The sequence below is a fragment of the Diprion similis genome, chromosome 4 (assembly GCF_021155765.1).
Source record: "Diprion similis isolate iyDipSimi1 chromosome 4, iyDipSimi1.1, whole genome shotgun sequence".
Classification (NCBI taxonomy): Eukaryota; Metazoa; Arthropoda; class Insecta; order Hymenoptera; family Diprionidae; genus Diprion; species Diprion similis.
The window spans coordinates 12,569,863-12,589,513 of NC_060108.1; the positions used below are offsets into that span (position 1 = coordinate 12,569,863).

Sequence of the window (19,651 nt, forward strand, 5' to 3'; positions counted from 1 at the left end):
TTGTTTCCTTTGTCTTTTTTTCACGTTTCTCATCATTGTCGCCGAATCTTCATTCTCTTTACATTCGCTGAAAATCGAAGACAAATGTTTTTGGGCCATTATTAAAAAATAAATCAAGCATCACAGTTTTTTTTTTCACGTATCTACACCGCATTGATACGTGCTATTAAATTTTTTCAATATAATAGGTACGATCTTGTCTACGTTTGTATTACAACGGATACACTGAGAAAAAAATGCTATTCACGTAGTGAACGATATATTATTTGTACCAAATTATTATTATTATTATTATTTTGTTTTTTTTTAATACAGTCTTGACAAAATATGTTATCGATCAATTTTTTAAATTATCAGTTTGCTCGGCTGAAAATCATCTGAAATTATTCTTTTATTCGTTGTGATTTTTATTTAATCAATCAATGTTTAAAAACGTTGCTTGAGGACTGTGCAATTATAATAATAAGTTCAATAATGTTAATAAAAAAATTTCACCGGCGGATAAATATTGAATATCTTTAATCTAATTTCCTAAAATTATTTTACTATTTATGGCAATGGACTTGTATCCGGTTCTTTCGTGGACGTCGCGTCGCTTTCCGTGTCACTTGAAGGTCCTGACGTACCGTTTGGCGGATCTTTAATATGCGCTGCTTCGTAGTTTCTAAGGTATTCGACTACCTGTTGGTGACCAAAGGTCTGCGCCTCGTTTATAGGCAAATTTCCCCACCTGAAAGAAATAATCGGTCGAAGAAAAAATGAAAAGAGGAGTAAGAAACTTTTATGGTTTTTACAGATTTCTACGAGACGAGATTGTTTATTGTTGTTTCGAAGTTCGCTAGGATTTTTTGAGACATCGTAGTAAGCAATTATGGAAGAATAGGAAATTATAACTTCTGGCAAATGACACGATAAATTTAGAATTAAAAAGTTTGGGTTCATTGTCAGATTATATGACCCCGTAATTTTTTAATACTTTTTTTATATCCTTGGAATATTTTTTACAACTGAATTTTTCTATTCGGGAGAATAATCGAGAAGAATGTTAGAAGATTAATTTCTTTCTCAATCGTAAGAAATATAGTTCTGGGTGGTTCGACATAAATTGTAGTCTTCGAAATATCTTTCAAAGTTTTCACCCAACTAACTTGTACGATTCGATTTCTCCGATAATTTTCCTACATATAGACATAAAAGTGAAGATCCGCGTCGTGCGAACTAAGAAGATAATCCTAAGAGTCCCAAAAAATTCACACCGTTAAAGAAATGCTTTGCGATAGCTTAACCTAACCTTAAAAACTTCGTGTAATACCAAGTAATCAGCGACTACAGTATCGATATTTAATTAGCCCATGGATTAATCGAACGATCGTTGTAATTACTGGCAGACTTACCTGTCTTTGGGATCATGAGGAACGCCGCACTGTTCAATGAGAAATTCTACGCAGTCCAAATGCCCTTCGCTAGCTGCTAGATGCAAAGCAGTCCGGCCATCGTAATCTGACAGTGTCATATCCATGCCGCTCAAACGGTGCCTAAGAACAGAAGAAAATTAGCACGTTTAGAAAAATGACATTCTAAACTAGTCAAGATATATCATAGAAAGTATGATTTTCTTTATTTTCCTGGTATAGACGGTAAACAATGAAAGTAATCGTCATCCAAAAGTACTGAAAGATGCCATCAGCTTATAAAGGCAAAAAACATGACAATCTACCGCGTCGTATTTAATTTTAAAACTCTTTTTACCCCGCATATTTTACGATACATCTACTCGTCGTAACAGAAAAAAAGCTTGACAGCTTGCACGGAATTGTTTGTGGCTTGGTTTTCACACAATTCACGTAAAACGATCAGCTGATCGGCCAGCCAGGCGCCATATTGGGCAAGTCAAGCGGACACTCTAGACCCCAATTACAGAAACAAAAAACGATTGATGACGGTATTTCTTCAAAGCGGTTCCTCTTTTTCACACCCTATTTTTGCAGTTACTCACCTTCGCATGGCCGTGACGTCACCGCTGGCAGCGCTGAATAGCAAATTGACGATGGACAAGCCCTTCGTCTCGTACTTGTGTCTTCTCGGGTCCTTTTTGTTTGTCGCATGTTTTAGATTGTCGTACCTATGATCATAGTAGGTGCTACAGGTGCTAATCGGGTTTTCGGTCGGGAGGGTATTTTTACATACACATATGTTACGCACGCGCGTAGAAACGTGTATGTAAAGTATTTCGCAATGTCAGAGCGATGAATGAATAAATAATATGTGAATAATTGCGTGTATGTGTTGGAATTTGCCAATTTTTAAATTGTGATTATCATGCACGTGGGGTGAAGGTGTAATTTTTTCTTTAAATCGCCGTTATTTTTGTTTGGCATGCGGTTATTTTTCAAAATTTCAATTATTCAATTATGTCAGTGTAATTATTATCAAGGCGAGAGTGTATGTTGATAATTAATATAACCGTCAGTATGGGAGCGGGTAGAATTATTTTAAAAGATAGAAGAAGAGAGTTAAAAAAAAATAAAAATAAAGAGGAAGTAACAAGAATTCGATTAGAAAGTGGAATTTATATACTCGAATCAACTTACATGTGTAATTATATAATTATCAATCTTATCGAGAGATCTAAATGACAGATTCACCCCAGCTAAAAAACGCAGCTTTCTTTTTTTTCTACTCAGCAGTTATATTTTACAGTGCTTGCAAAATTATACCAACTATTCGGTAAAAATTCTGATGGCGTTACTTTTTTTTCTGTTTATTTTTATTTTTTTATATCATTTTAGCGCATAGCAAATTTTTATTTGTGATGCAATCTCGAAACTTTTTTGTCTACAGCTAAAATAGAAGCTAAGCTTTTTCAATAATTTTCCTCACGTGATTGTGGCCTCGAATCTTCAGGTTTTTATTTTGAAATTGAAGAAAAAAACACTTTGGAATAATTTGAAATTTGCAATTCAAATTCAAATAATAAAATATAAGAAAAACGGATCGAAGATGTTTTTGATAAATTTTTAACAAACATTTTTTCTCATAGCTAGAGTTTTTTAAACTAACAATATCTAACTCACTCTAATACAGTGTTCAAATTAAAAATTAGACTGAATTAGAATAATATCTAACCAATATTATATGATGACCCGAATTTAAAATTCTTCAGATTTTTTGGCCGAGTTTGTAAATCCTCCGAGTTTAAGACAAAAAGAATTTACTACTGTAATCTGTAGAAATTGTTTAAAGTAAAGCGAAGATTGTTTAAAGTAAAAATAATCATCGATATTATTATAAATCTCGGTGTAATTGTACAATAAAAATATTAAAACATGAGGAAAAATCTACAAATAAAGAACGAACCTGTGGAAATTAAACTCAGTAACAAGTTCCTCGCAGAACTGGACACCCCGGCAAGAATTTCCCAAAGGATCCAAGGGTGGGGACCACGTGCAGATGCCCATCACGTTTGGTATCACGACTAAAAGACTTCCAGAGACTCCGGATTTCGCCGGTATTCCAACCTGCAAATAAATGCAATAAGTAAGTGGAAAAACGGCTGAAAAGTGGGTGGATTTTGAAAATATGTAAGACTAGACAGCCAATTAGTAAATTTCACTGGAGTTCGTTTTTTGTTTCATTCAAAAGTATGTAAATCGAGCTTTATTCGCATATTGTATTTTGTTAGAATCAATGAATAGTTATTGATAATATTTCATATTGTTTTGATAAATTTCTATTCATAATAATGTCAACCATTTCACCAAGAGAATGAAAATTTCAATGGAAAAAAAGTTTGAGTGAAGTTCGATTCGCATGCTTGAAACCAAATCAAACCCAGATCAAATGAAATAAATAATTGATTGTCGAGATATAGATTCCCAAAAGTTTTTTTGCAGACAAATTTGCATTTTGCATGCATTTATCAGAGAGATTGAAAGCAGCGCTTGAATGTTAGGAAGCCATTGAAGGTTCCGCTTGCGAATTTGATATCATAATTATCGAAGAAATCGTATAAAAGCTCACCTTGAAGGCGAACTGTCCGCTGTAATCGTACATCCCGCAACTATGCATCAGGCTGAGGACGTCCCTGACACTGTCAGGCTTCAACACCTTCTCCTCGGTGATCGGACAGATTCCACCGTTTGCAAGAGTCGCCGCCATAACCGACATGGACTCGCAGTTCGCCTCCATCGCGCAGCACTGTGTCGAAAATAATTTTAAAGTCTTGATAAAAATTAATTTTGGGTATTTGAAATTTTCAATTACCAGACTCTTGAGTAGCAAAGTCAAAGATTAGATCATTTGAAGTCAGAGTTTCAGTCAAAGACGAGTTTATTTTTGGCTTTGAAATGACTGGAAATCGTCTTGATGACTGATTTCACACGTTTTGATTAATCGAAATGCTTTTTTTTGTCACTCAAAATATTACCAAAAATTCTTTCGGACTTTGATGAAATATTTTTTTAATACCGAAGATGGGAAAGCTCAAACTCATCGAACGTCTTCAATTTGAAATTTTCAATCAGACTCTCGAGTAGCAAAGTCAAAGATTAGATCATTTGAAGTCAGAATTTCAGTCAAAGACGAGTTTATTTTTGGCTTTGAAATGACTGGAAATCGTCTTGATGACTGAATTCACACGTTTTGATTAATCGAAATGCATTTTTTTGTCACTCAAAATATTACCAAAAATTCTTTCGGACTTTGATGAAATATTTTTTTAATACCGAAGATGGAAAACCTCGAACTCATTGAACGTCTCGAGAATGATTTCTTTTCTTCTAATCACCAGATTTCCTCATTTTGATTTCCCCTTGTTATCCTCACCTGGAAATAGAAGTCCATGATTTCACGAAGATTCGTTTTGTCAGGATAACACTTGTGCTCTCTCATATAAAATCCGAGGGCGTAATTTCTGTCCGCAGCTTCGCGTTCCGACAAAAATACCGCGTTGTTGAAACTGAGACTCTCGCCGCCAGCTAATCTCTTGAAATAATTCATCGTGAAGTCAAACTTCTCCGCCAGTGTCATTTCCGGTTTAATCAACGTCTTCAGCAGCGAACAAACAAGAATCGCCCCTGCGTTTATCATTGGATTGTGTGGTTTTTCTGAAATTTTAAAAACAGTTTTCTTAATCTTCATTTGTCGATATTTTCTTCTCTCAATACTTTGATAATAATATTTACAGATAAATTATGCAAAGTTTTTCTTATATAAATTGTTCATTTTTTGTATTTCCGTTCTTCTGGTTCTCCATTAAAATTTAACAATTTTTCTAATATTACAATTTCTGCATTCTTTTGAACTGAAAACTATTCCAAACTGCACGAAAAACTCGTTTCATAAAATAGTTTGTTTCTGCAAAATTTTATGTGCAATTATTCTCTGCACAATCTCATCAACAGCATCCTATAATCAATATTGGACATCGCCTGATAACATTTTGTAATCAATTATATTTATATTTTGAAATTGAATAGATCAAATTAAATTGAAGTGACATAAAATACAAAATAAAATTCGTAATTTGTAATTAGGAAAAAATTAATACTAAATCACATTTGTATTCGTATAGTACATGTATACTTAATCTACATACACCCACATGTGATTTGTACTTTATTTGCTTCTAATTTATCAATTTTATTATTGATCCTGAGGTAAAAAAAAAAATTCGCGATGGAAATCGAAAAAATGGAATTAAAAATAAATCTCAACAAGGACTCAACAAACTCACTGTTGTAATCGAGAACAAGTTCGTTAAAGTTTCTTCCCGAGGGTTCCTGGCCCACATATTGATGGACGGTTTCTTGTCCGAGTCTTTCGAGAGCGATGGCGTAGGTCAGAGGTTTGCTGCAACTTTGCAAAGTGAAGGGAACCGAAGTGTCACCGATGCTGAATCGCTGTCCGTCTATCGTGCAGACTGAGACACCCCAATACTCGGGGTTCATCCTCGCCAGCTGAGGGATGTAGGACGCTACTTTACCCTCCGTGTTAGTTTTGCATTTCCAATAGAAGTCTTCAATGTGCTTCGTGAAGCCAGACCAATCCGGTATTATGAACTGATGCCGGAAAGCGCGTGATATCAGGACGATATTCGGATTTATTATCCTGCAAGGAGTTTCATTGATTTTTTTTATTCATCTCTTTCCGAGATAGTCCGATTTTGAATATTCGTCAAATTATTACAGACTTATGAAGATATGCGAAGTTCTGGTGGAAAATACAGGAATTAAAAATTATAGATTTATAAACAAAAGCTTGGGTATCGATGCTTTGAAAGATAGAAAAGGTGGATTCGTTAGATTTTTTAATCGACGATTATTTATTTTATTTAAAAGACTATTAAGCGTTCCAGAAAATTCGTAGAAAATAGTTTTCTTAATTTATTTGAATTAATTTCAAAAAGTCTTGCAAATTTATATTATAATTCTTCGAATTATTCGTTGTGAAATGAATTGATATTTATTAGAAACATTTCTTCTTCTTTCTTAATCGAAAATTACCGACGATATCCACGAATTTCTTGTCTAAAAATACATCAACTTCGTCAACTTTTCTCTTCTTGATAGTTTCTCATTTTCTAAGAGAGAAGTTTTTCACTAGAAAACCATCAAATTTTTCAATCGCTATCCCGTTTTATTTAAAAATTTATTAAAATTGGCTCACAACATAACTTAAATTTGGCACACTCACCTTCTAAATTGTTCTCTGTCGAGTTTCTGAGTTTCGTGAGAAAGTCCTTCGTGTCCTCCGGACTTGAGCTGTTCTTTTCTGAGATTATCTGAGAGTTCTTGAAGTCTGGGATCGTTTTTTCTCAATCCCGTGCTCCTGAGTGCCTGAGACAAAAACGAGGGTAAAATAGACTCAACTCTATATGACTATGAAAGATTTTTCTACTTTTTCCTAGCGTTCCAAGCGTTTCTATTTCATGTGAAATTATTGCGGCCCGATAATTCAGGTTCAAGACATGAAGTCATTGAGTGAAAATTTTGCGAACAAATCGTTGGCAAAACTAGATGTAATAGAGAATCTTAAAATTCATTGGAATGCTTTTGTTTTTTTGTTTTTTTCAAAATTTACAACTTGGCATTAATACCTGTCGAGTTTATACATTTTTTTTTCATAACGTTTCAGACTATTCTATCAACATTGAAAAGTGTTTTTCCCAGACAACCATTTGTATAATCCTGCCTAATTGAAACTACCAAACGAAACGAAAAAAGGCAAAATTCTGCATTAAATTTTAGAAATAAGTTCTCATATATTTTTATTTATACCCAAAAATGACTATTTTATTATACACTGTGTGTGAAAAATAATTTACACGATTTAATTGAATTCACTTTACTGGTCGCTTTCGTTGTAAGACAAAAAAAAAAGGATAATTATTTATTGTCCAGTGTTAACTATACCCACGCAAAACCAGCGCTACAATATAGTCAAAGTGGTGTTCATTTTCTTGGCGCGAAAACAAAAGCTTGAACAAAAATTTTTCAACAATACATATTTTTCAACGTCTTTAATATTTTACAGGCAACTCTGAGCAAAGTGTGCACAGAAAAAATTAAGTGACATCTACAATCGGATAAGAATTGGTGAGGAAAACGAAACGAATCTAGCAGTCTGTGACGATGTATACTGTTCAAATCAAAACAAATAGTCAGAGTACAAGGTCTGAGCGGATCAGTGAGGCAGTAGACCAACAACTCTTGAAGGAGACGGTCAAATTTGAATCTACGTGAGACTACAAGTTCCAAAAGTGTCATTTATTAAGAAGATCCTGATCTGGTAAGTTATCAACAAATCAACTATCCATTTAATTCCACGCTCGATATAAAAAAAAAAAGGAAAAAGAACGGAAAATCATTTTAAACAATCTAAATAGCGTATAATAATATTAATTATCGATCTCCCTTCAATACACGACGTCATCAAAACTCTCTGCTCTCTAATATATATATATATATATATATATATATATATACTTAAAATGCGATTAGTTTATTTTTTATACCTTTCTCTATTTACAATATTCGTCGGTTTTTGTTATAATCAAATTATTCTTTTGTTTTTATACACTCTGTACTGTCTTTTAGTCTGTTTGTTAGCCTACGATGAGTAGGAAGGATACGAGATAATCTTAAAAATGTTTTTTTTTATACACCATCTTAAACAATCTTGTAAATTTATCTTATTGGTCTATTTTATTTCGCGTTCAATCGTTATTAAAACGATGCAAATCTCAGTTTAGTCAACCGATTCTCCTCTAGGCGGTGCGATTATTCGTCAGATTCTCGCGAGTGTTAGAGAAACGGTTTATTGATTCATAACGACACGCTGACCCCCGATATTAAGCACCCACAGCTTCCCCCAGACGTTGTGCACAACAACACACAACGTCTTCTGGAGGAAGTTGTGAGTGTTTATGTGTTCAGGGATGGAAACACCCACACGGTGATTATTGATGTGCGAATACTTACAGCGAGGAATTTCCCAACCGGCAAAAGTCCCGTGTCTTCATTTTTGAACATGTCGAACAACACGTCCTCGGCGTTTCTGACTTGATCCTGATCTCGGGCGCTGAAAGTTTGAAATTCAAATTTATTCCAAACTCCGTTGGAATCGGGATTTTTATTATCAATTACTATCAACTCTAACGAGTAAAAGATACAAGGATACCTTCCAGGGTTGAGTTTTTGAAACTTTGTCTACCGATTGGAAAATTTGACGTGTTTTTAATTGTGAACTAGATTTTATGGGATTTAAAATGAAGATTTTTTAGAAATAATACATAACAAATCATTTTTCATAGACCCGTTGCGTAATATTTGGCTTGAAATTTTTATAATAAGGATTTGATACTGAATTTTTCACAGTGAACCGAGAATTTTGACGAAAAATTTAACTGCTCGACTAATTTTTAATTTACTTTGACGTCCAATTATTGCATTCGGTAATTGTAAAAACTTTAGGTGGTTGAAATAATTTTTATGTTCTGTACATGGAAAATATGCATCGTAAAAGGTTTTTTTTTTTTTTTACCTACTTAGGAATCTTGATAATTTTTGCAAAATATTACAGAAGTTCTGTTTAAATTGAATAAAAATTTGCAGAGTTACCGATTCCCTTTTTATTGTTCCTTCCTCGGTAGCAATAGTTCAAAAAACTCGATCTACTTTTCTCTAACATCTATACTAAAGAATTGAGAAGGTTTCCGAAAATCTATAATAAATATTCACAGGAGGAGAAATAAACATACAGTTGCGGGATGGATAAAGAAAAATTTCCTATAATATAAGCTACTACGTAACAAGATACACATACAAGAAAAATAAAGGATTTATTTGTGGATAATGAATTTTTTTTCTTTTATTGCATAAGAACAGAGAAATGTTTGATAAAAAATAAGAAAAAGTATATTTTAATGAAATAATTTCGTGTGAGTTGAATCTTTTTTTGTTATTTAAATTTATTTCACTTGTCGCGATAAAATTTTCTTACTTTCAATTTTACGCACATATTTTGCAGTATAAAGAGTATAAAATGAAGATAGTGGATGTTTTTTAGCTGTTGTGAGGTTTCGTGAGAGTGAAAACTACTAAATCACAATCACGCTTGACAGTAGCGGTGAAATTTATCTCAACATAAGATTGCAAAATATGTTTGCACAAGTTGGTGTAACAATATGTAATCAGAGACTCCCCGCGAAGAGAAACTGCAGAGACGTTCAGAAAAATGTTATCTCTCAAAATTTATCGAATTTCATGTTGCTTTTCCTTCCGTCATCTTCAACGGCATTTTGATTATTTTTTTTGTTTCTTTACACATTTCTGCACAACTTCGAAATCTTTTTGTATAACTTGTAAGTTGAATTTTTGAAAAAAGAAGACAATTTCCCAGGAAAGAAACAGCAAATTTTCTATAAAAAAATCACGACATATTTGAATCGAAGGATTTTGGAGAATATGAGAATATTTAAAAACAAATGCCAGAATTGAATGTTAATAAATTTGCTGTTCTAAGTTTATAAGAAAATTAAAAGTTGATGTGAAAAAATCCTCCGCGGACTTTGGCAGAGGAAAATTTTTGAAATATGTGCATATATGTGAAAATTTCAAGTACTTTTGACGATTAATTGAATATAATAATCAATTAGATCAGTATATAGTATAGCTAGTGTGAATAATGAACAAGAGTGGTTTGGTCGGAAAGAAAACAGTCAGAAGAAACAACGAACTAACTAATAATTATTCACCGTATAACTTGACACATATATTACTGATTACAGGAGCGCAGTAAAAACAAGTTAAAAAAAGCGACAAATAAATATTTTTCAAACCGATTGCTAAGCATATTGTATTATAGACAATATCATGTTACAGACTCCATGCAATATGAATTGGGCACCGAGAATAGTACTCACTACATGTAATGGCTGTCATGAATAAAGCTGTACTCGCTGTAAAAAGAGTGAAAAACAAATACACAATTAGTTACATTAATATTGGGTTAGAATTTTTATTTACCTAAGAAACCTCGCCAGAAGCTTCACAAATCTGTCCGATCGAGCACCGTTAGAAACTTTCACGTCTTTCATACTGCCGGACATTTATCAATCTGCAATACCGTTGAATAACAACCCCCTCAATATTTGAAAATATTATAACAAACCTAAATCGCACTATTTTTTTATTGTAATTTATAGATATTTGTTGTCTGAAAACGATTTTGGAAAGTGATATTCCTCGTTTGAAAAAAGTCGAGTAAGTGGATTTAAGAAAATTTGTATTTAAGGCGATTAAGATTGATAGTTTTTATCGCGCTAGTTAATTAATCGCTTGGTTTTTCCAACACTGTTACAATAAAATTGGATTATTACTGAAAATATCGTTTCAGTTTAAAAAATCTTGACCTGCACATTCAACGCGCCGCGATGCAATTCACTGTGTACTAATTTTTCTAACGCGACGATATAAAAATGTCCGAAGAGCGAAATGAACGTTTTTGCAACGTCTTCCGCGTCTTATATAACTTATCCAAGAGCCCCCCTTCGTGGTTCGTAAATTGGCTCGAATCACTTGAGTATATACACTAGCAATTGCAAATCACGACTAAAACCACCTGACGGTACCAACTCGCTGTAGCCAAAAATTAGCGTCTCGTTGTTTGTGATTTATAACCACCAGTGACGACCTAGAAAATAAATAGGATCTACAAGTAAGTTTCGATTTTGTTTTATTTTTAAATTTTTTATTTTTCTTCTTCTTTTTATCTTTGTTTTCACGATAATTCTGCCTAAAGTATTTTCAAAAAGCACACGATACGTATATGGATTTTAAAATTAGTCATTTCACAAAATTTGTCCTTTTTTTTTTAAAGGTATAATTTGTCTTTTCTTACCCTGCATTTATGCGTTTGCGAGCTTCCGTAATGTCTTCAACGAAGTAATGATACACCTCAAAATCGTCCATACCAATAAAAACTTTGTATATATAGTTATATCGTCGTGCACTTATGATTAAAATCGAAAGAAAGAATAAGATGCGATTTTTAACTCTTTATTTTTTTTATTTTTTTTTTTTGTTTTATTTATCACTTTCTAAGATAATTCCGAGAAAATATTTGCATCTGCAGCGAGAGTTGAATAATAAGCAGCGACTGCTATCGACTAACTATATCGTCTAACTTTATCGTACGTAACGCGTAATATATAAGTCCTGAAGAATTGTAATGCGTCAAATGGTTGTACCAATTGTTCATCATATCGATTTTAAATCACGTGTAATGAACGTGCCGTTCTATTCCGTTCGTATAAACAATCAGAGATTTATTGGTTTGTTAAATTGATCGTTTATATGTATCCTTACAGTTTCTTCCACTTTATTATATGTGCAGGGGGCAATGCAGCAGCATATTAAACTAATGGAAATCCACAACGAAATTGAAGGGTGAATAATAATCGCTACAACTTTACATGTATAGATAATACTTCATGATTCTGTCGCCTCATCGTTATATATTTATAACGTCTTTTGTATTATGATTTTTTTTTTTCTTCTTAGAGAAAATGAATATTACAATTTGCATTTTGATTTCTATGCGAAATTGAAACCTTGCGAAAATATTTATTTCCAAATTCTTACATTGAACTTATACAATATCGATTAGTTTTTGTATCAAATGTTTCGAGATAATAATTAACGAAAATTTGCGATAATTAAATTTATTCCGTAATTCAAGTTTTGCTTGGCAAAAATTTCATCGAATTTTGAGAAAAGGTTGATTTTAAAAAGCATCGATCAATAAATAGGTTAATTATCATATTTGATTCTAGTGAAGAATTTTGGAGAGCCAGAATTTTTCACTTTTTTCTTTCAAACAATTCATTATTAGGTATACTCGGAAAAGTTGAAGAAATTTTTTTTAACCCATCAATTCAAAGGGTGGTAAAAACTAAAAGTTATGCATAATTTAATGCGTCTTTAATGGGCATGCGCTATATCTACATATAATAAGCTGTGAGTTTACGCGTTGCGAAACACTTTGTACAATTTTGCCATATTGGTTAGCGTTTCAAGCTAACAACAGCTGGTACGGCTGATCGACGTGTTAATCACTTTACTATTCATAGGATAGAAGTGTCTATAGAGTTTAGCTGCGGAGTTGCTTATGTGGTTTTGAATCTTGGATATAATTGTGAATCGATCCTGCAGCAATATAAATAGCGAGTGATTATGATTATATATAATGGTTAAAAACCTGCCGATGTTAGTATAGAAATTTTTACTGGAAATAGAAAAAAAAAAAAAAAAGAAAGAAAGAAAGAAACCAACAACCGACACTTTTACGATGTCGTAAATTCTCTGCTATTAAACGTTTATTTTGAAAAAAAAACAAACTTTTACGTGCATGTGATAAAAAATATAATATACATTATAGAGTATTAATTTTCACCAGTATAATCTATCGTGTATACACAACAGATTTCAAAAAAGTTAAAAATGATTGATTAATTATTATTATACGATAAGATAAAACGTAACGCGCCAACGAAAATCTAAATTCGTGTATCAATTAGTTATTAATTTTCAGACTGTGATTGAATTTTGACAAAGTTCCACCGAATTTTTTCCATTTTTTTTCGTTCCTCGTAACGATCAACGACAAGAAAGTTCTCGATCAGAGTGATAACGTGGCAGGTATTAATTATTCTCTTAACGATCAAACGCCGCTTTCCATGGCTGCATAAATTATTATTATTTTAAGCTAGCTGAAAAATCGCTATTTTCCAACTTGGTTATAGATAACCCATAAATGAATAGCAAGACCAACGTTAGTATTCAGCGCGGTAACATTTAATGCACACAAAATATTATAATTTTCCATCGATTCAAAAGTATCATATACATATATAAGGAGTTGAAATTTTTCATTGTTTCGTTTTTTTTTTTTTTAAATTTTGTTTTTCTTCCTTCAAATAACAAATTTTGATAGTTCCTAAAATTTTTGGCAAAAAAAAAAAAAAATACGTACATATACACAATAACAAAGAAAATACAAATTGTAATATGTTATCATCAAAAATGCAAAAACTAAATTATTCTGTTATCGGATGTTTTTCGAAAGAAAATGGAACCATTCTTTAAAACTGTTTATAACCGGGATAATTAATATTGTTTGCTCAAATTCCTCGGATATATATTCCGCGAAGCTTTGTACATATTAGGACTGCCGTGCATATTACGGATCTCTTGTTTAACAATAAATTTGAAGCGTACGTCTGACAAAATTATTATACCGTGTATTTGATCGCTGCATATCGATGGCACTTCCAAATGCTGCGTCTATGTAATTTGTCTTTCCCATTTTCATTTTGCTTCCCGCTATCGCAGCGAAATGCTGAAAAAAGAAAACAAAATTAACAACAATGATGTGTTGTATTTTACTCATGATTTCAATTTTGTCAATAACTTTACTGTTTAACGATCACAATTTTTTTTTTCTTTTTCTTTAGAATTTAAATACGAACTATAATCTTAGAATCTCATTTTTTTTAGTTCTTCAGTTCTAGGCATTCACTGAAAACATAAAATAATCGGATTTATCGGTAATTGTACGCATAATACAATTAATTCAAAGAAGCTGACTGTTTGACCGACGGAGGAAAAAACAAATATACATAGAAATTGAAGCACAGCTTTAAGCTTGCAATGTTTGCAAAAATTATTAATTCACGATAAAAAATTACATGCAGAGAACCAAAAGGATCTTTGTAATTGCCAAAATTAAAGAAAAATCTTCCTCCATCTGGGCGTCCAATAAATAAATTGAACTTGAATTTTATTCGGTGTAGAATCAACGAATACTTGATTCAATGATTAGTTATGATAAATCTTGATATACATATTCGTTAATAAAACATTGTGGCTTGTACTTTGGACAGGCTATACAGTAAATCTCTAAGGGATTCAGACGTTCCTTGACTAGAAAGTCGCCGGTAGTATTGATCGCCGAAATAACGCCGAACGTAAGCTCTTCGCTTCAGAAGTTAAATTTTGCCTATTACAAGGCTGTGCGACAAGCCGATTAAGCGTTTGATGTAAATCCCAGTGAAAAATTCGCGATAAATCGGTTCAGCATTGGAAGAAATATTCCTACGAAAATTCAAAAACATATCCTGAATCTGAGAAAAGTTTTCAGATTATTATTTTTGCGAACTGTCTAAAATTATTACAATCAAGCTTAATTCCAGTTTAACAGATAGAATTTTTCAGCAATATTGAAGAAAATTTCCCCATTCGCTTTAATCTGAAACATTGATTTTTAATCCACTGTAAATTCTAATTTCATTGGTTGAATAACGGTTTGGTTTTATTTTTTTTTTATTTTTGGGACAACGAATAGAGATCGCAAAATTTTAGGCCAATACACGTATGCAGAGTAAAATAGACTCGCATCAGTTCCGGTACACAGCATGGATCGTAAATCATCGCGTAGTCGACGTCAGCTCTTCACTGTCAAAGATAAAGATCTTGGCATACGCAAATATCTGTGACACCTAATTGTAACACTGGAATCTCTAGACAGATAAATCGCGTAACTAAGTAGCCATTGCCGTAAAATTGTTTGATAAAATTTTAATCGAAGGTTGCAAAAATCGTAGCAATCGCGGATTAGGGATGCAAAAAAAAAATAAAAAAAAAAAAAACTCTGTCTTCCTTTTTTACGCCAAGGAAAGAAAATTGTCTTGACCAAATGGGTAATAGTTAAATTTGAAATATATTGACTAGAGAAAGAAATATAAGGAAATTAAGGATTTTCGAAAGGTGAACGAATCGAAAGGTGGTTCCAAGACCTTGTGAATCACCGCGACACACAGGCAGCGAGTCGCAGCTTCAGACGCGGTTGTCGTTAGTGGAACGACTAGAGATTATTTTAGTAACTAAAATTCGGTCATTGCCATTGACCACGTGGTTCCCCGGCAAGCTTCGGTAACTGGCATAAGCACCCTGACAGTCGAACGAGTGACAGGAACCTCGCCGATTTTAATAATACATACGCCATCTAACAATAAGCCAGCCGGCTATTATTGAAGAATTGAGAAAATTATTACGTAAATTGAAACGATAAGCATTTGCTGATCGAAATCGGTCACAATCCATGCGCTTCGCGATTTATTCGAGAAATTTTTATTATCCGAGTAAAGGAAGTAGTTGGTAAACGATTTTCCTTGCAACTATCTCACCGCGTGTCAAGCAAGTTAAAATAAAGAAAAAAGACAAGAAAACAACGAAAACCTGATGAGCTAGGCAACTGTTCGTTGCAGTATAAGTTTAAAAAATTTTAGCACTCCTTGAAAAATATGTGTGACAAAAGTAACGGTATTAACAGATTTGAATTGTTACCAATAAGAGAAGGGTTTTGAATTTTTTGGTGGAGAAGGAAGAAAAATTTGAGATATTCAAAAGTAAAATATTACATGTTATTAGGAAAAAAAACAACTAAAAGTATGGATTATAAAATAATTTAGAGAATGAAGTAAGTGATTTAAGAAAAAATTCTTTGAATTGAATGAAATGACATGTTTTTGTTACGTATGATGTTGGTTGTTGGTCAAAAGATAACAGAATAAATAACTTGAATGCGAAATCATTTCTTTTAGTCAAGCAAATTTCAGTAATAAGCTAGTTTCTTAAGTTCACTCCTGCACACGAGGGTCTTTTATGGCCTTATTTTTAGCACGTAAAAAAACTATTTTGTTACTAAAATTTACCTAATTAAAAAAAGATAAATTCAGAGTAAAATTATCTATTTCGTTGGTATGCAATAAATGTAATCCGTAATGTCTAACAAGAAAAGAAAATAAAGATATGAAAGTAAAATATCAGACCGTGAGAAAATAATTAAACGATATATCATAATTAATACAGAGAATACACATATAATATGTGTATATTGTTAATAAGAAAAGAATGGTCACCTTATGCGTGTGCAAATTTCTCGAGGAAATATTTTCGGTCAACTTGACCGTAACCCGATAAACTTTCACCATATCCCTGTACATTTTTCTCGTTCTATTTTCTTCTTTTACACTAAGTCTAATGAGCCTATAATAAAATCTTTCCTTTTACGAATTAGATCGATAGAGGTATGCGTTGGAGGAAATTAACATTCACGCACACCGCGGTGGTAGAGACGTAAGTATCCAGTAAACGACGCTCGGCGTCGCGACGACTAAAACTTTACACAGGAGCGCCGGGACGACGACACCGGCTAAAACTGAGCATGACTACCGCATAACTAGGCATGCGCGATTCGGATTCTGATACATATATTCGATTACATATTGGCGTAATGCTTCTTTTCATTAGGTAGTAAAATTACTCTGGAATTTTTTTTAATTCTCTAAGGGTTGATTGCGAGCTTCGTAATTATAGATTGTCCAATCGTTATGGGTTTATATTACTTGGAATATTGATTTAGTAACTAACATTGCTAAATAACATTGTTCAATATAACTCGATACCGAGCTTTGAACAAAGTTATTAGGCTATTTATTGTAACAAATGGAAGTGTAAATTGAAGTCACGAGGTAAAAAACACGATAAGACGTACGTCGCTTTAGAATGAGTTTTGACAAAAATACCATAAGATCAAGAAAGGAATATCTCGAATTTCCAAAAGATCAACTACCTACTTCACTCGTCAATTCATCATATATAAGCGCATCGGAGCTCGAACTTTATCTGAAATTCACGCTGTCGTAACAACGTGAAATTAGAAAATGTTGACATTTTTCTGGTTGTTCAGAATAGTCAAATCTCAAGCAGTTCGAATTATTACAAATCGAACAAGGGTCAATAGATCCCGTAAGTCTAAAGTTGCGAGGTGGGCGTCGAGTCGAGCAATGGCTCCAATGGCAGCGCCTCGATTAATAGTTTGCTGATAATAGTATTTAAAAAAACAGTCTTATGTGTATTTAGTGCGATCTAAAAACACAAATACTCCGTTTATCGGTAAAGAATAGTATTTACGGAAGTAAAAGTAATAACAAAGGGATACTGACGCCAAAAAGCATAAATTAAACGCTTGGATACGTTATTGCTGGTGCATTTGATTTTTTTATTTGTTTTAAATATTTTTGACTGTCACGGGGTCGTCATTATTATGTATATATATTTATACATACTTTCAACACTTAATCTTGTAAAATTGCTAATTATTGCTTGTTCACGAATTTCATCATGCATTATAGGTATACTTATTACTTAACAGTTTATACATACACGTAATACAGTATGTATATGTGTTTAAAATAATAATACTCATAATCTGTGACCCACGAATCAGATTCAGAATTATAATGCAATCTAATAATATTTATGTTAAATCATAAATATACAAAGTGCAGGAAAGTTGATAAATTTTAATCCTAACTTGTACATGTATACTAAAAGGCTTAATCATACATAGTTTGCCGTTATTTATTTATAATACTTTGGTTTGCATTTTATCCATCTCTGCAGTGATCTTGGTTATTCATATACCTATACAATTTTAATACGACATGAATATTTTTTTGCTACAGTCACTTTTTTCGCATCAATTTTAATATAGTTTAAAATTGTATACAAAGCTTATCGACACGTCAGTGCTTCTTTTTTCATATTATTAAAATCAAGATTATTACTATCTTTTTAGATTTATTGCACGTTAAATACACGTGTTTGTATAAAATTTTTTTGGAAAAAAGTGTATCTCAAAAATTGGAAGACGGCGTAAATTTTGTTTATTCAGGCGTTAATTATTTTATACGTATGTATATCCATCATAAATTGTTTATATTGCAATTATAATTAATGTACAATAAATAGCAAAATTTTTTTATTCTAAATTTTTTTTTTTTTTTTCTTTTATCCTATTTTAATTTTCAATTGCAGATATAGTGTATATTTATAATAATATCACGATGAAAACTTGTATGAAAACATATGTACCAGTATGTCAGTTTCATCCGTCGTGTATTCATACGTGTCACTTATTGTTAATTGTAGTTACATTTAAAAACGTCGCTGCTACTACTACTACTATATCGAACAAGTTTCCTTATTTTTTATTTGAGATTCATTGCATTTAATTAAATGTGAATGATCATTATTACAATAATGAGGATTATTGATGGTAATTATTGGCGTACGACATTAAATCAAAAAAAAGTATCATGAACAGGTGAAATCTGTGCAATTCATTATAAAAGTGCGTATTGTGAACTTATAATAATATCAATGTGCGATGTGCGTGTGAAAGTGGTAATTCAATCTTCAATAAATTCGGTTGGACAATTATAATATCAAAAGTATATCGCTATATTAGTAAGAAAAATATATATCTACTTCATATATGTCTTATTCGAGATTTACTCGATACTTATTGTTCAGGTAGAATGGTGAAAAGATGATGAAAATGATTTGAATGTCAGATAAATAATTCTCTAAATTTAATAGGAAGATCAGTACAGCAGTTACCATATTAATAGATGCTGAATCGTTTGAGCAAGTGATACAATGTTAAGGAAAAATAAAAAATTGTTGGAGAGATTTCTTCAAGTCTTATACTTCTCTTATCTCGGTGAGGATAATTTTTATTCTAGCGAATCAGAAGTTATTATATAAAAACGTTGCCAAATAATCAAAGTCTCAGAAAAGTCTCAAATCTAAAACTTTTACCAGTTATGAGAGGGGAATAAAACTCGAAAAGAGCCGTGCGTCCGTAAAAATCTTTTTCAATTTGTTTGATTAATGAACATGGAAGCCGCTAAAAATAGTCAAACAAATTCCCTCACTATTTCTGATCAAATTATAATTTTTCCCTGACTAAAGTCCGAACGAATAGTGCCAATTCGAGCATCTAACAAGTAAAGCTCCTAATCAATCAGTACTCAAAAATACGTTTATGATCCGTCTAAAAATCATGGAATAGAAACTGTTCTTAGAATTTTGCTTTTTCGTGAGAGCTGTGTTCTTTGTTTCTTAATACCGACGCAAGATTCCCTGACTTTTCCTCGACTTGCCGGACCATTTTTCAAATTCGCAGTAGGCGATATGCATTAAAAATCTATAAAACATTGCAGAAAATGAATTTCACAATTATT

At 32.3% G+C, this 19,651-nt stretch overlaps 1 protein-coding gene across 5 annotated transcripts; it reads right to left on the reverse strand.

Moving 5' to 3' along the window:
• Positions 1-432: 432 nt before the first annotated feature.
• LOC124405119 (glutaminase kidney isoform, mitochondrial) lies at positions 433-16,741 on the reverse strand. 5 transcript variants are annotated; one of them, XM_046879763.1, is made up of 12 exons: positions 16,481-16,741; positions 13,799-13,899; positions 10,424-10,459; positions 8,481-8,580; positions 6,694-6,836; positions 5,735-6,108; positions 4,825-5,105; positions 4,021-4,197; positions 3,358-3,518; positions 1,997-2,140; positions 1,395-1,535; positions 433-730 (listed from the first exon to the last, which is right to left on the reverse strand). In XM_046879763.1, the coding sequence occupies exons 1-12, from the start codon at positions 16,562-16,564 to the stop codon at positions 550-552; spliced, it is 1,923 nt and encodes a 640-aa protein (XP_046735719.1). In that variant the 5' UTR covers positions 16,565-16,741; the 3' UTR covers positions 433-549. The 5 variants fall into 5 exon arrangements, with proteins under 5 accessions (XP_046735719.1, XP_046735720.1, XP_046735721.1 ...); XM_046879764.1 differs by lacking the exons at positions 13,799-13,899; positions 16,481-16,741 and adding exons at positions 10,527-10,660; positions 10,830-10,856; XM_046879765.1 differs by lacking the exons at positions 13,799-13,899; positions 16,481-16,741 and adding exons at positions 10,527-10,660; positions 10,830-10,851 and having other exon boundaries at positions 1,997-2,122.
• Between the last annotated feature and the right edge of the window lie 2,910 nt (positions 16,742-19,651).